Here is a 14,156-nt window from a genome sequence, read left to right on the forward strand (position 1 = left end):
TACATCCAAGAACTTTTTCCAGTGCGTTGATTAATCTCATCTGTCACCCGAACAAAGCCATTTAATCAGAGTGCAGAGGAGTGGAGGTGGCTGAATACAGATTTCATGCTAATGCAGGAGAGAGAGAGAGAGATTTCAGTCCAGAAAATCTGCCGCTCGTGTGTCACATCATCATAACGTACAGCTCGCAGCGAAAACACACACCTGCTTTTCATTTATCTGAAGTGCGCGACTATAAATCAGATGTAATCTGCGAATTGAATTATTGCAGTGCCGGCGTAGCACGCAGCCGTTCATCCATTCATAAGGAACAAAACAGGCGTGGTGACCGAAATGAGATTAGAATGACTAATGTTTGTAGAGATATAATACAGCAGACAGAGGACGCAGAGGATACATGAAGAATGCAGATGACTAATGAATGAGTAAGGGCATGGTTACAGTTGTCTCGCAGCTTAAGAAAATAATAACAGTGCTGCTCATTTGACAGCCGCTGTGCCGTGACCTCACCGCCGTTGATGTAAAACTGTAAAACAGGGATCATATCACTGTTATGGTTTGTTTCTGCTGACGAGGTCCCGCAAGAAAATTGCCTCTTCTGGCTGGTTTATGGTATTTTTCTGCTGAAGATCATTTACGCTTTGACTTTATTACCCTGGAGCAGTAAATATACATGATATAAAAACAAACTTCGGTTTATTTCTAAGGGTTTGTGTGGTTTGTGAAGTTTATGAGTTGCCAAGAGGATTTTTTACCATGCTTGCAATGTTGGTAGTCCATGGGTGGGTCCACCACTTTGATCCGGACTGAACTATCTCTCTGTCATAGATTTTTTTACATTCAATGCCCCCAGAGGATGTTTCTACTGACTTTGGTGAAAATCTTCACTGTTTGCATGAGCTTGTGTAAACATCATGAGTGTTAATGAAGTCTTTTAACTTTTAACTAACTAGTCCCCATCTACTTCAATTGTTTAGGAGAACACTGCAACACTGGTTTGCTGTGAAGCTCCAGAAATGTTCTGTGGACTACAAAACTTCACCCGACTTTCCATCAGCATGAGGGTGGGGTAAATGAATTGTCCAAAGAAGTATTGGATTGATTTTTTATGTACCAGCCATGGTTTTCACATATTTTGCAACATCTACACGATCGATTGAGACAAAGTTTTGGACAGGCCCTTTATTGTCCCTGCAGGACGAATAAATGATCCTGGTGATCTATCTGCAAAACTTCTGACATTTCCATGAGCCCTATTTCTTTCCTTTGTCGAGTTTTGTCAAATCTGTTTTCTTTTGTTTATGACACACAGCAGAAACTTTTCTCTTCAGAGTCGTGGCTGTCAACACCTTGTTGGCAATTATCAAACATACTGACGAACAATTTTAAAGGAACATGCAGGAAATTCACCTGCAGTTAAAAAAAAAATAAAATCAAGCCCGACCTGGTTTATCAGTGATGCGTTTATGTTTGATTTCTTATGGGATGTTGGGCTCCGTCAGGCGGCTGCACATGGGTGTTGCTGAGCTCAGTGGACTCCTGACAGGTGGTGTCACTCCTACGCGCTGCGAGTCGCTCAGTCGAGCGGTGCAGATGGTGCGTCGCGAGCTATGTATGCCAAAAGTGGATGTTGTGGAGAGTCTAAAAACCCCCCACTCCTTTTTCTCCAAGAGCATTTCACGTCTATCTACTTACTTCTTCAGGAAATAATGGAAATAATCACAAGCTGTGATTTTGTGTTTTATATTTACAACACAATAGGAAATTATAATGTTGTGTCAAGACTGACAAAAACAAAACAGCGAGGCCAGAAATCACTGAGCAAAAACACTGTTGACAACAAAGCCATGTAATTAGTGTGAACTGAAAGAAAATGTTCAGAGTTACAGTATGTACATTAAATTGCATGGAGAATCAACAAATCTGAATGTGAAAGTTGTTTAAAATCTGACGTGAGACGTACAACAAGCAGTCTGAAAGAAAAAGAAAAAGGCCAAGTGAATTATGCTGCATTCAACAGGTGTTTGACAAAATCAATAATATATCGTGACAGCAGTCCTGAAAGCACAGTGACGACGGAGCGAAACAGTGTAAACTGACTGGATATTGTGCATATTTATGTAGAGCCCGGGAAGCTTTTTTCTACTGTCATGTGACATAAATTGACACATTTGTTTGTTGGGTATATGACATGCTGGGTTATTGTAATGGGTAATTGCAAATGTTACAGAAATAGTTTGATATTTTGGGAAATACTCTTTCTCACTTGCTTGTTGAGAGTGAGATGAAAAGATTGATACCTCACATGCCTATACAATAAATATGAAGCTACAGCCAATAGCCATTAGCCTAGCTTAGCATAAAGATGAGAGAACAGAGGGAAACAGCGAGCCTGACTCTGTCTAAAGTTAACAAAATTCCCCTACTAGCACCTCTTAAGTTGACCTTTTAACATCTTAAATCATGTTTGTTTAATCTGCACGCACTAAGAAATGTATGAATGACGAGTTGTTGACTAGTAGTAAATAGTTCCAGCGCGCAACTCCCCGTGAAACACAACATTTCATTTTTACATTCCTGTTAAAGTTTGGATTGAACAAATGAGATTAAACATGTTAAATAAAGTCATGCTTACCGTTTCCCCCTGCTTCCGGTCTTTATGCTAGGCTAAGCTAACTGACAAAGTGGTATTAATCTTCCCATCTAGATCTCAGCAAGAGAGCAAATAAGCATACTTACCAAATATCTTTGAATAATGGCAATGAATGACAGTTTTATAAAATGCTGGTCTGGATTCCATCAGCCTCTCTCCTGTTAATAAAAACTGGGCTTTGACATCAACGTTACGTTTTGACATCCTGACACAGTGTTACATCACCTGTTCATCACAGGAGCAAAGGTCACAGCATTTCCAGTGTCCACATCAAAAAACAACCAGTGAACAGTTGGCGGCATTAACTCCAAGGCAAATTAAAGGAATAGTTCGAGATTTTAGGAAATACACGTAGCTACTTACTCGTGCTTCCAGTCTTTGAGCTAAGTTAAGCTAAGCTAACCAGCTGCTGGCTTTAGCTTCATATTTTGCATACCTGTATGTGAGATATCAAAATTCTCATCTAAATCTCAGCAAGAAAGAAAATTTGAGTATTTCCCAAAAGATTGAACCAGAGACCGTATTCACATGGTGGCAACTGAAAAGATGATGGACAGTGAAAATCTGGAGGGACGTTAGGCCATATTGTAAGGTAAAACTTTGTATTTGATAATCTGTAAGCTAACTATAGCATTCAACCACTTTCTAGCTAACATACCCGTGCACTTCTGGGTTTAAATAAATGCATCTAAGGTGTGTGTTGATATTCAAGGTTGTGTAACACTATCAAAAGGTAATGTTGGCTAGAAAGTGGCTGAATGCTAACATCAGCTGTTTTACCTTAAAATACAGCCTGATGGCCCTCCTACGGCCTGTCCATTATCTTTTCAGTTGCTGATCAATCAGAAAGAGGTGAAATTACAACTATTTGTCAGATATCCCACGTTTATATGACAACCTGGACCACAGCAATACGACATTTGAGCTTCCCACCTTGAGCGGTATCACATGAAAATGGCCGCCTTGTGAATACGGTCTATTCCTTTAACTCTGCAAATCATTTCCAGATCATGAACTCAGAGTTCTGCATTCATATGATCGTATTTGTCCATGTGCAGATTAACTATAGATATATTGATGATATGAATCTTTGTCAGCTGTCGTGTCAATAGCAATCAGTTGTATTACAGTGACCACATTTCATACTGACATTACGGGTACAGTTGTAATAACCGACCCAACACAGCGTCCTGTAAACACTGCAGAGAGTCTGTGCCTCCACCCAGGAGGTACGATGTCCCAGCTCTTCACAGAGGTCATTCACAGCACACGAACGTCTGTAAAATACATGGTCTGTAGATCTGTGCAGATACAGACGCACACTGTCTGAGTGGCAGTTCGGTCATCAAAGTCTTCACGTGTATGATAAAAAAAAAGTTCAAGGGGAATTTACCGTATCGAGTTTCTTACATTGAGAAGTGTTCACTCATTCAAACAAAGACAGAAATGGGTTACAAAAAACAATCAGTGCATTAATTGACGTAGTAAAGCCAGTAGATGACGTTGAAGAGGGAGAAGCTGAAGGGGAATATTATCCGTGACCATCTGTCGATGGCGTTCACATCCGTCAGGTCTGGGATTTTGATTTTGAGCTGCGACGATCGTCTCCGCAGGCGGGTTTTCTTTAGGTGTGCGTTCCTGTCCAGGCTGAGGCGCCCCTGGTCTCGCGGCATGCTCGGCTTCCTGTACTGGACCCCCGAGTTGTCCAGTGTCATGGAGGAGGAGTTGTGGGTCTCGCTCACCGTGGTTGTGATCTCATTCCCTCCCACCTCGTTGTGGATCTCCAAGGTTGTCAGCAAAATGTTCCCCTGGGAGTCGACCTAGGTACAACAGACAAGAGCGCCGTTAAAAATGGGCTGCGAGCTGAGGCTTCGCTGACTGATGACACGGGTGCGGCATGCGTCAGGCCCCGGGGCCCGGCGTCTCGGAGCAGGCTGACAGATTACAGCCTGGGAAACAGAGGAGCGGCCTTCAGAACCAGGTTTCCTGTCCCAAAGTTAAATCACTTCTCACAAATCAGCTCAAGGTTAGACCGGATGCCTCTAATACTCGTGTCATGACAGATATTGCTTCCCACACAAAAACACATAAATCATTCGGAGCCGTGTGGCACAAATAGGAGGCACAGTATGTACACAGTCATATAACAGTGTGGGTACAAGACATGAGAGGAAGTGACAAGGTGAATATTTATTTTCTTGCTCTTTCCACTTCAGATGAATGAAAGAAACTGGTCCCTTTACATGAGCATTTTTCAGCTCAACCTCAGACCTCATGTATGTGATAAAAAAAACTAAAGTTCATGTGTTATTAAATCCTACAGCTGGTTGTTTGTAGGGGCGACACACAAAACATGTAAGTAGTATTTCTTTAACAGCAAATTTCAGTAGGCCGCTACGATATACACCACTTCCTTAAGCGTCCTCACCTTATAGTAGATCAAGAATTAAATCCTTAACATCTGCCTTAATTATATTTTTGATATATCTATCTCATTCATTTAAAGATGGAACTAGACCTCTTATTTATCGAGATATTTTCAAACGAGACACTCGATTAAGTTTATTTTGCGTTTCTTAAACAGCAATTTTCTTCTTAAATTGGTTTTAGTTTAAATAATAATGATGATGATAAAAAAACATATTTATGTTATGAACATTTATAAGTAATACATCTATTTTATGAGGCTTAAATGCAAAGTGGTAAAGATTACACTCAAAGTTTGTTATGTGTTCTTTTTTTATGAGACCTGCATACATTATACAGTTTATTACACCAGATATGAGTCACAATTAGTGGAAATGATCATTTCTGCATCACAGTTTTCATTTTCTCTGAAAAAAGCTATTAAAATCACACAGATGTGACATTTGTAGAAGATTTGTAGCTCTGCAGCTTCACAGTATTTCATTATAATACTGTTAATAAAACAATATTGCAGCTTCAGGTTATTGGATATTGCACATGGTCATATTACAGTCTTGATTATTTTTTGATGAGTTGCGAGCCCTAACTAGAAGATGTCATTTTTATGTCATGTTGTAAGAAACAAAAGTTTTTCTGCATATGTTTTGGACTTGTGACCTTCAAACAGCGATCAATATTTTATACATGCATCATGATATATCCTTATTGATGCTACTAATTAACTACTAATTGACCAGACAGGAGGAGTTCACACGATACAATATAAATTGATCTGGATCTATTGGCATGAGGGAATTGAACTGCGTCCTTCAGAGTCGTCGATTGAGGCTCACTGTATTATCACCAGCGTCTGAAGTGGGAAAAAAGTAAGTGCCGGCATTCACCTTCACATGTTGACGAGGGCGCAGGGGCTCTTGTCTAATCACACATGGAGCTGATCTCTAGAATAACCTAATGAATGTGTTACATGTAGCCTCTAATGTGTTTCTGGATAAACAGGACGTTGCTTCTTTTGCAACAATGAAGTTAAAAGGACAATAGATTCATTTGCGTGTATACATAATACATATGATAAATGAGATGTCTGGTTTGTTTACTGTCGAGGATACGAGGACCACAAACACACACCAACAATAAGAAGGTCAAACACTACAGAGGAAATGTAGAGATGAGTATATGCGATGGTGATTATGACTGTTATGACTGCTTGGTTGAGATGTTGTGATTCAACATGTCCGCTTGTTAAATGAGGTCAAACTTTGCCTCGCAGCAGCAGCAGCAGCAAAGTTTCAGCGGAGGGTTTCACAGATGTGACACAACAGGCAGTGACAGACACTCACCCGTCGTGAGTGACGACGCCCTTGTACCTGATTGGACAGTTTAACGGACGAAGACTTGCAATTGCCTCCTTCCAGAAAGGACTAGTCAGGAGAAACACAAACAGAAAGCCTTTTTGTCTGAGCTTCGGTCGGGTGTCAGCTGAGTGTTTGATGGGAGAAACAGGAAGTTGGTCCACTGCACGGAAACTGAAATTGCTGCAGCGGCCCTTTATTTTTCTCACATCATTTATACATCCAAACCATCTACTACTTGATGTTTTATCATTACATATAATCATACATGTACAGTATGTGTTAAAGGTCTTTCTCACCTTGGGTCTGTCAAACTTCTCCCGGTCGTTATTTGCCTTCTGCGCCTTCTCAGCCAGTTTCTTCTGCATCTGAGGGCCTCGTCCAAAGAAGATGTAGTTGACGAAGGCGTATTCCAGCAGAGCCAGGAAGACGAACACGAAGCAGCCCATCAGGTACATGTCTATGGCTTTGACGTAGGGGATCTTGGGCAGAGTCTCTCTTAAATGGGTGTTGATGGTTGTCATGGTCAGCACAGTGGTGATCCCTGGAGGAGAAGAAGAGGAAAACGAATTAGGAGCGCCACATAGATTATGTTCATGTCAGTAAAACAGCCAGTGTTTTATCTGTGTAGGGATAAGCTTGATTACAGATGTTCTCCTGAATCATTACTCATAAGTTAAAGAATAAGATGGCTCACTCCCATAATGAAAAAAGTTACCAATCATCCAATTTCTTTCACATTAAGCGAAGCCGGCACTCAGCCTTTGCTGCCAAACCTTCACTTTCCCCCAGTGCACGACCAGTTATGAAAGAAATGTATGTAAAACACTTGAAACTGCAAACAAGGTCAGTTATTTCAATTATTAATTCTTTGTAGTATGAATTTTTAAACCATGAAGGCTTATATTTGCAAAACTTTTCCAAGAGCCTGGAAACAATGTGTGTGAAGTCATCCTGCTGTGAAATCTATAGGCAGAGTGGGAACACACAACGTGACGTTTTCAAATTGCTTCTTTTGTCGAACCAACAGTCAGAAAATCCAAAGACTCTTCATTTACTGTCATTAATGACAAAGTGAAGCAGCAAATCCTTACTTCTAAGAGGCTGGAACAATTTTCTTCTTCCTTTTTTATCAAAGATTATCAAAATACCAAAGAAAATAGTCAACTAAATTTATTTTTATAATATTAATTAGGGAATAATACAAACTCAGAAATATTTATTTTTTCTATAACTGAATAAATAAGCTCTTCTGAGGAAAATAAGTTCCCAGAACACTGTTTGAAGCTAGAAAGGTGGCAGGGTCCGCCAAATATGAACCAAGTAAAACAGTATGAAGCTGTGTTGTCCTTTAAGGTCAGTTTGTTTATTCAGTCATGAAAACAAAGAGAGTTTGTTTATTTAGTTTGTTTAGGCATAAAAAAAAGAAGATCTTTCTCTTCCGTTTAAAATTTCTTCCACTAATTATTGCAGCTCTAATTATAACTTGAATTAAAAATCAGTTTGTGAAGCATTAAGGGCTAAATTTAAGAAAGAGCACTGTGCTCTTCTGTTGAGGTCGAACCAACAGGTACAAACATTTCTATCAAACCTGATTAGAAGTAGGTTTAAAAAAAGGTCAACATCAAGAAAAAGCTTTCTTTTTCAGATGAAAGCTCCTGGATGCCTCTCCTCTTCTTGGCGAGTCTGACCTTACTCAGCTCGGATAAGCAGAAATCTCTCCACAGCTCCTGTAGCACACGGCGAGTGAACGCACTCAGCAAATACACAACAAACAGCAGTGTAGTAATTCTCTCCATAATGTGCACCATCAACAATAAATGTGTCTGTGTTGTTTTTGTGTCTCCTGGATGGCTCACCGACCCGGACGGTGCGTCTATTTCTGTCGACTCAGGCTTACATAATTATAACCAAAATGTGGCACTGTACAGTACTGTATGTGTGGGGGTGTTAAGAGCACTGTGGGTTTTATGGCATCGATTTCTGCAGAACAAAAGCGAAGAGCAAGAATCTGAAGTCTCTCAGAGCTCAGAGGAGAGAGGGTTACTCAACAAATCCCTGGTATATTTTCAGTGCAGTGCTGCAGAGTTTACCGCCGTCTTTCACGTTACACCGGTAAAAGAAAGGTGCAGGGACAAGATCGAGCAGCGGTAATCAAAGGCGACATCTTACGGATGATCACCGACCGTTTGCTAAACCCCCTCCATTATAGCCTTAGCAGCTGTAACTAGTCACAGCAGGTCTGTCAAGTTTTTTGTTAAAACAGCTTGTGTACGGCTGTAGTAGGTGTGATATTTGGCATCTGACGAGCTTGGAGGATGGGGCCATTTTTAGCTTTTCAAAAGCAAAGACACAAGAGAAGAAGTATAAGGAATGGGATCAGCAGGAAGCTACAATCCTTAGCATGTCCACGATTGAAACAAGACAAAAATAATGTATTCATCTCTCCCTGTCCCTGTCCCAGGTCCCATGGGGCCACACTGGAAGGGGTAGGACTTTGCTTTTACAATCTAAAAGGTAGATGACGTCATTTTCCTACAGCCATTACAGTATTCAATCAACCATTACTTCATAATGATGGGTTAAAAGAAAAAAGGAGTCTACGGCCGGTTTAAACTGTCATTTACCTGATAGACCTGATCTACACAGTGAGATTTCAGGGTTTAATCTCCTCAGACGTCATTTTCCACTGCCCATCTATGAGGCTGTCCCTGCAAACTTCCTCAGGATACTCATTCCACTGTAATGGCAGAGTGAATGGAAACCTATAGTGAATCACCACATAGACGGTGATTGAATTTGGATAGTACAGTGAGTGTAAATGCTTTCTAACTGCATCGATCCCACCGTGTCTCAGACAGCGGTCTTCTCAATGAGGAGGTGTTACAGCAGACGTGAACCCTGAACGGCTCTGACCTCGCTCAGGTGCTTTCAACATCCAGCCGCTCAGCAGGGCCCTCAAACTGTACTACAACTATACAACTGAGATTAAATGAACGCTGCAACAACATCCTCTTTCTTACACAGCCATGCGCTCTGTGTGCATGGATGTTTTAATGGGGATTTCCATTAAGGAGAAATATTCTTGCAGGGATCGATGCAGTTAGGGATGGCAGGGTGTTTTCCTGTGGTGAGCTGAGCCTCGTATTCGTTTCAGTCCCAGAGGCGGGTGGAAAGTGTGAGTCTTAGATCCAGTTCAGTTCTTCTATTACAGCCTCAAACACACCAAGATGAACACAGAGGCATGATGAAATGTTTCACGTATGACTGAAGTGTGGGAAGACTTCATCAGTAGTGCTTTGTGTGCATTTAGTATCGATGAAACAATCTTTTTACTCTGAGACTCCAGACTAACACAGGACAGGAACAAGCAGTCAGTTTTAGAAACACAAATAGATCCAAACTGGGAGGGTCAGATCCTGTTTATGGTCTGCTGGCCAACAACATCCAACCTATCATCTGCTTGGGTCACAGTAAATAAAACATAAACATGATCTCCCAAAAAAAACTACTGCACAGCATCTCTGAGGGGGTGAAGAGAGCCCATCAGTTATAAAAGTATCTCACATAAGTCACATTTTCTTCTGTGTAGCCATCCATTCAAAACATCCTCGTTACCGCCCACTCACACGCCATCGCTCTCTTTTATTTCTCACTTCTTTTTTTGTTAACCTGTCCATTACCGCCTGCAGGAGTGAGATGGTGTACGACGATAGTGAAGTACAGGCAAACTGCTGGTGTTGAGGAAAGACGAGATTTGCAAAAATCACGTTCTGAAGAGAAAAGAGGAGTTGGAGCAGGAAAGATGAGCCTCCTCTGAGAGTCAATGCTTGTACCACAGTAATCTTTCAGAGGCTAGAGGGTTCATCTTTTTTTTGTTATGGTGTTTGTATAAAAGTGTATTCATTGCCACACAATTTCCTCTATAACCTGGTTTATGTGTCTCTTCTCTACCAATTTCTCTACCTTTTGTGGCTCAAGATAAAGCTGCCTCCAGTGATGTCACACAGTGGTTGCATTGTGGGTAACGTAGGCAGATAATAATACTTTGTGTTTTTTTCAGCAAATGAATATTTTGAATTTGTTTTTTAAAAAAAAGAGTTAACTGGGCAAGAAGTTTACAGGCTGATAACGTTAAAACGCCAATCGAAACATTTTCTGACTACAACAATTTAAACCACCAAACTACTGAAGCTTCTCATGAGCTCAATGGAGTCATGTTATAAAACTGCAGACGATCCCAGAAGTGTTGTTTGATTGACTGTCTTGATGAATAAATGCCGGGAGGCTTTTTTACTTTTTGCTCATCTCAACAGAACATGTCAGATTCTCTTTGTTCTTTAAACACTGTTTGACTACCCTCTCAAAAAACGGCTCTTGAAGTGCTTTGTGTCTCAGACATTTTGTACAATTTTGGTGCAAAGTTGCATAACGCTGAGCCAAACAAAATATGTTTTTTTTCCCTCCCAGTTAATCCACCTACAGCCACATTAACCATCAGTTCCCAGTTCACCCTCTGCAGGCCCAAACTGTGACACACTTCAGGCGTCTGACTGAAGGTGAAACTACAGCGCTGAGGTCGATCTCCTGCACGGGACACATCATACCTAATGCAACTCTGGCAGCCGAGGCATCATAATTTATCCAGAACGACACCCAGGATAGGATGGTGATGAGGATGGAGGGCATGTACGTCTGCAGGATGAAGTATCCGATGTTTCGCTTCAGCTTGAAGCTCAGAGACAGTCGAGGGTAGGCACCTGCAGGAAAACACAGTGAGGCTTTTTAATTCAAGAGGAACAAGGGGAATGTCGAGCACTTTGTTTTGGTTCCTATGGCAATGGCCTCATGAACTGTTTTTATCACCATAGAAACAAGCGAGCGTGGTTCAAATTGCAAATCATCTTATGAAACTTAGCCTTGAGATTGTCTGTGTGCATCACACCGATGAAAAGAAAAATATAAAACTTCTGTTCATTCAGTATACACACAAAAACACACACACCTATATATAAAAGTTTGACACCTTTGAAAACGCACTCATTTTCATGTAGAGGGCTAGACGAGTAGATCGTTACCATACACACCACGGTTCTATAAATATGAAGCTACAGCAACCTTAGCAGTTAGCCTAGCTTAGCATTAAGGCTGAAAACGGGGAAAATGCTAACTCTGTCGTTATCAAACTATGGTTTTTGTATGATTTAAACATAAACAAATAGATCTGCTGATAGGCAGATTTTGATACCTTAGGACAGAAAAAGGCTAGCTAGGTCCCCCTGTGTCTAGTCTATATACAAAGCTAATATCTAAGTTAGATTTAAGCTAATCAGCTGCTAGCTGTACCTCATATGTATCATACAAATATGAGAGTGGTATCAAACTTCTTCTCTAACTCTGTGCCAGACCTACCTTCTGACTGAAAAGATGCTAATAGCATCTGTAGACTCAACTTAGAGTTTTTTTTTATCAGCTGATCTGAGCTCTAATAGCCGTCTCAGTGTTTTCTGCTCAGAAATATTTGGACACTATCCATCCTACATGCTATTAATTCAGTAGTGGGGATAATCACTGTTTTGGTGGCACCCAGTTTGTGTATTATAAGAGAATAATTCATGCTGTCGGCACTCTGCCTCATGAATACATCACTTTACTGTAAGCACAGCTCCGATTACTTCATCAAAATCTTGAAGAAATACAGGGGAAATCGCCTCTCTGTTATTATTCCCAGCTCTGGTGTCAGAGTGCGGGAGGTCATGGTATGAAGTACATCCTATAATTAGGAAAGCCTATTGTGTACATGCAGTAAAACAAACAACACACACAGAGGCAGGCAGTTTGAAAAACAAAAAAGTGAGCTTTAATAATCAAGTCAAAGTCCCAAAAGACAAAACGCAGGTAACAAAAACAGAAGACACATAATGAAGCCATGAAGACCAGGGAACAGACACGAGAGACACAGACGGACCAAGATTTTAAGTTTTCTTTAAGGGCATGGGATTGAACATGGTGCAGGGGGATTTGATTTTTTTGATTAAATATTCTGATGTATAAACAACTATATAGCATGTTTGCAGCAGCAGTACTGTGAACTCACCTGTGGAAAAGACCACGTTCCTGGAAACCAGTTTGTAGTCGACGATGGAGAACTGAGGGAGCTCGATTCGTGTCACCCCGGTCACAGCAGTGTCTCCTCCTTTCCAGTAGAACTCTATATCATCTGTCGTGTAACCGTCTGCAGACAGCGACACAGGAGACAGAGCAAGGTGTGACGTGTGACGTGCAGCCATGTCAATTTGTAGAAGAGTTACAGTTGACAACAGATTTTTATTTGCTTAAAAAGGTGCAATATGTAAGAATTGACCACCTGTCAAATTCATGCTCAAAATAAACAGGTGGCAGCATATCACCAGAGTGACTGCTAATTGCTGCTAACAGTAGCTGCCTTAGCTAATTAGCTGAATTAGCCATGCAGCTAGCGGTTCAGACTGGGAGCTCGGGGATCAGGGGAGTGTTGGTGTTTGTGGCGCTAGCACAGGAGCTTTGGACCGGAACAGACTTGGGCTAGCCGATTAGAATGCTAACTTCTGTAGATATCTCTGCAGCAAAACAACACATAAACATTAATACATCAAAACTGCTATTTATTCACATTCTGTCAATAATTTTAATTAATTTTAATGTTCTCAACTAAAATTCTTACATATTGCAGCTGTAAATGAAATCTAGGGGCCTAACAGTTGATTTGCAGTAAGTCCCATGAATCATAGAGACTCGGCCGGCTGTAAGTGCTGATTGCATGAGATGTAAATCTTCATGGGGATGCGTGTCACTGCAGGCAGACTTGTGCCACATGCATGGGATCTATAACAGATAGCCAAACATGTCATCAAGACTGATGAAGTTAGACTAATCGTTAACGTGCTCCACTACGGAGATCACCGTCTGATAGTCACGGTGGCTCTTACCGGAGAGGGGTGGAGCAAGCAATCTCAGTGAGATACGAGCGCTTAATAAAGCGAAAGCAATTCAGCAGCGTGTGCAGCACGAGATGAGGAGGGTGAGAACATTTTTATGAGAACCCCGGTGCTGTTCAATATTTTTAAGGCATGAAAAAGTACAGATGCCCGCCGTATTTCTTTACCGGGCGCGAGATGTGTGGCTTAAACTTACAACTCTCAATTTCCAGAGTGCAGTTCTGTTCGTCCAGCGGGTATCTCCTCAGATCCATCATGCAGGCTGCTGTCGTCGTGATTCTGAATCAGAAGACAGGAGCGTATTACTCGGGTGACCTTGTTTTAAATGATGCAAAGAGTGATGTCAGATAGAGGAAGATACAATAGCAAACTCATCGAGATATGCTCCCTTGTAGTCAGAGTGCAGGGACTAGATAAAGGTAATTTCAAATAGATCAAATTACGATTTTCATACTGTATATTTGAGAGTCAGACACTGTCAATTACTGCTAATGGCACTTCCAGCCTTTTTCAGAGCTGCGGCGTTAACACTGAAAATCCAATTCTGAGCTGCACTACAAATAAACATGCGAGAGAAGTTATGCAATATGAGCTGATGAGACGAGAGAGAGTTTTCTGGCTTAAATGGCTTCAGCAAAACAGATAAAACACTCAGCCGCTTCATGCGTCTTGGGGCAGATTGGATAGCCGTGTGATAGCGTAAAAAGCCGAGGCTAAATGCAAACCAATAAGCATTAGTGATGGATT

At 41.1% G+C, this 14,156-nt stretch overlaps 1 protein-coding gene across 4 annotated transcripts in view; it reads right to left on the reverse strand.

Annotated features, from left to right (window-relative positions):
• Positions 1-1,727: 1,727 nt before the first annotated feature.
• Positions 1,728-14,156, reverse strand: part of gabrb3 (gamma-aminobutyric acid type A receptor subunit beta3) — a 42,918-nt gene continuing 30,489 nt past the window's right edge. For 2 of the 4 annotated variants that reach the window (XM_084355467.1, XM_084355464.1), the window contains 6 exons: positions 13,606-13,688; positions 12,530-12,667; positions 11,040-11,192; positions 6,732-6,976; positions 6,421-6,501; positions 1,728-4,473 (listed from right to left, as the gene is read on the reverse strand). In XM_084355467.1, coding sequence (XP_084211593.1) covers positions 4,126-4,473; positions 6,421-6,501; positions 6,732-6,976; positions 11,040-11,192; positions 12,530-12,667; positions 13,606-13,688 — 1,048 coding nt within the window. In that variant the 3' untranslated portion in view covers positions 1,728-4,125. The remainder of the gene's footprint in view (positions 4,474-6,420; positions 6,502-6,731; positions 6,977-11,039; positions 11,193-12,529; positions 12,668-13,605; positions 13,689-14,156) is intronic. The other 2 variants (XM_084355465.1, XM_084355466.1) reach the window with 1 other exon arrangement.

The sequence above is a fragment of the Pagrus pagrus genome, assembly GCF_965226575.1.
Source record: "Pagrus pagrus genome assembly, chromosome: 6".
Classification (NCBI taxonomy): Eukaryota; Metazoa; Chordata; class Actinopteri; order Spariformes; family Sparidae; genus Pagrus; species Pagrus pagrus.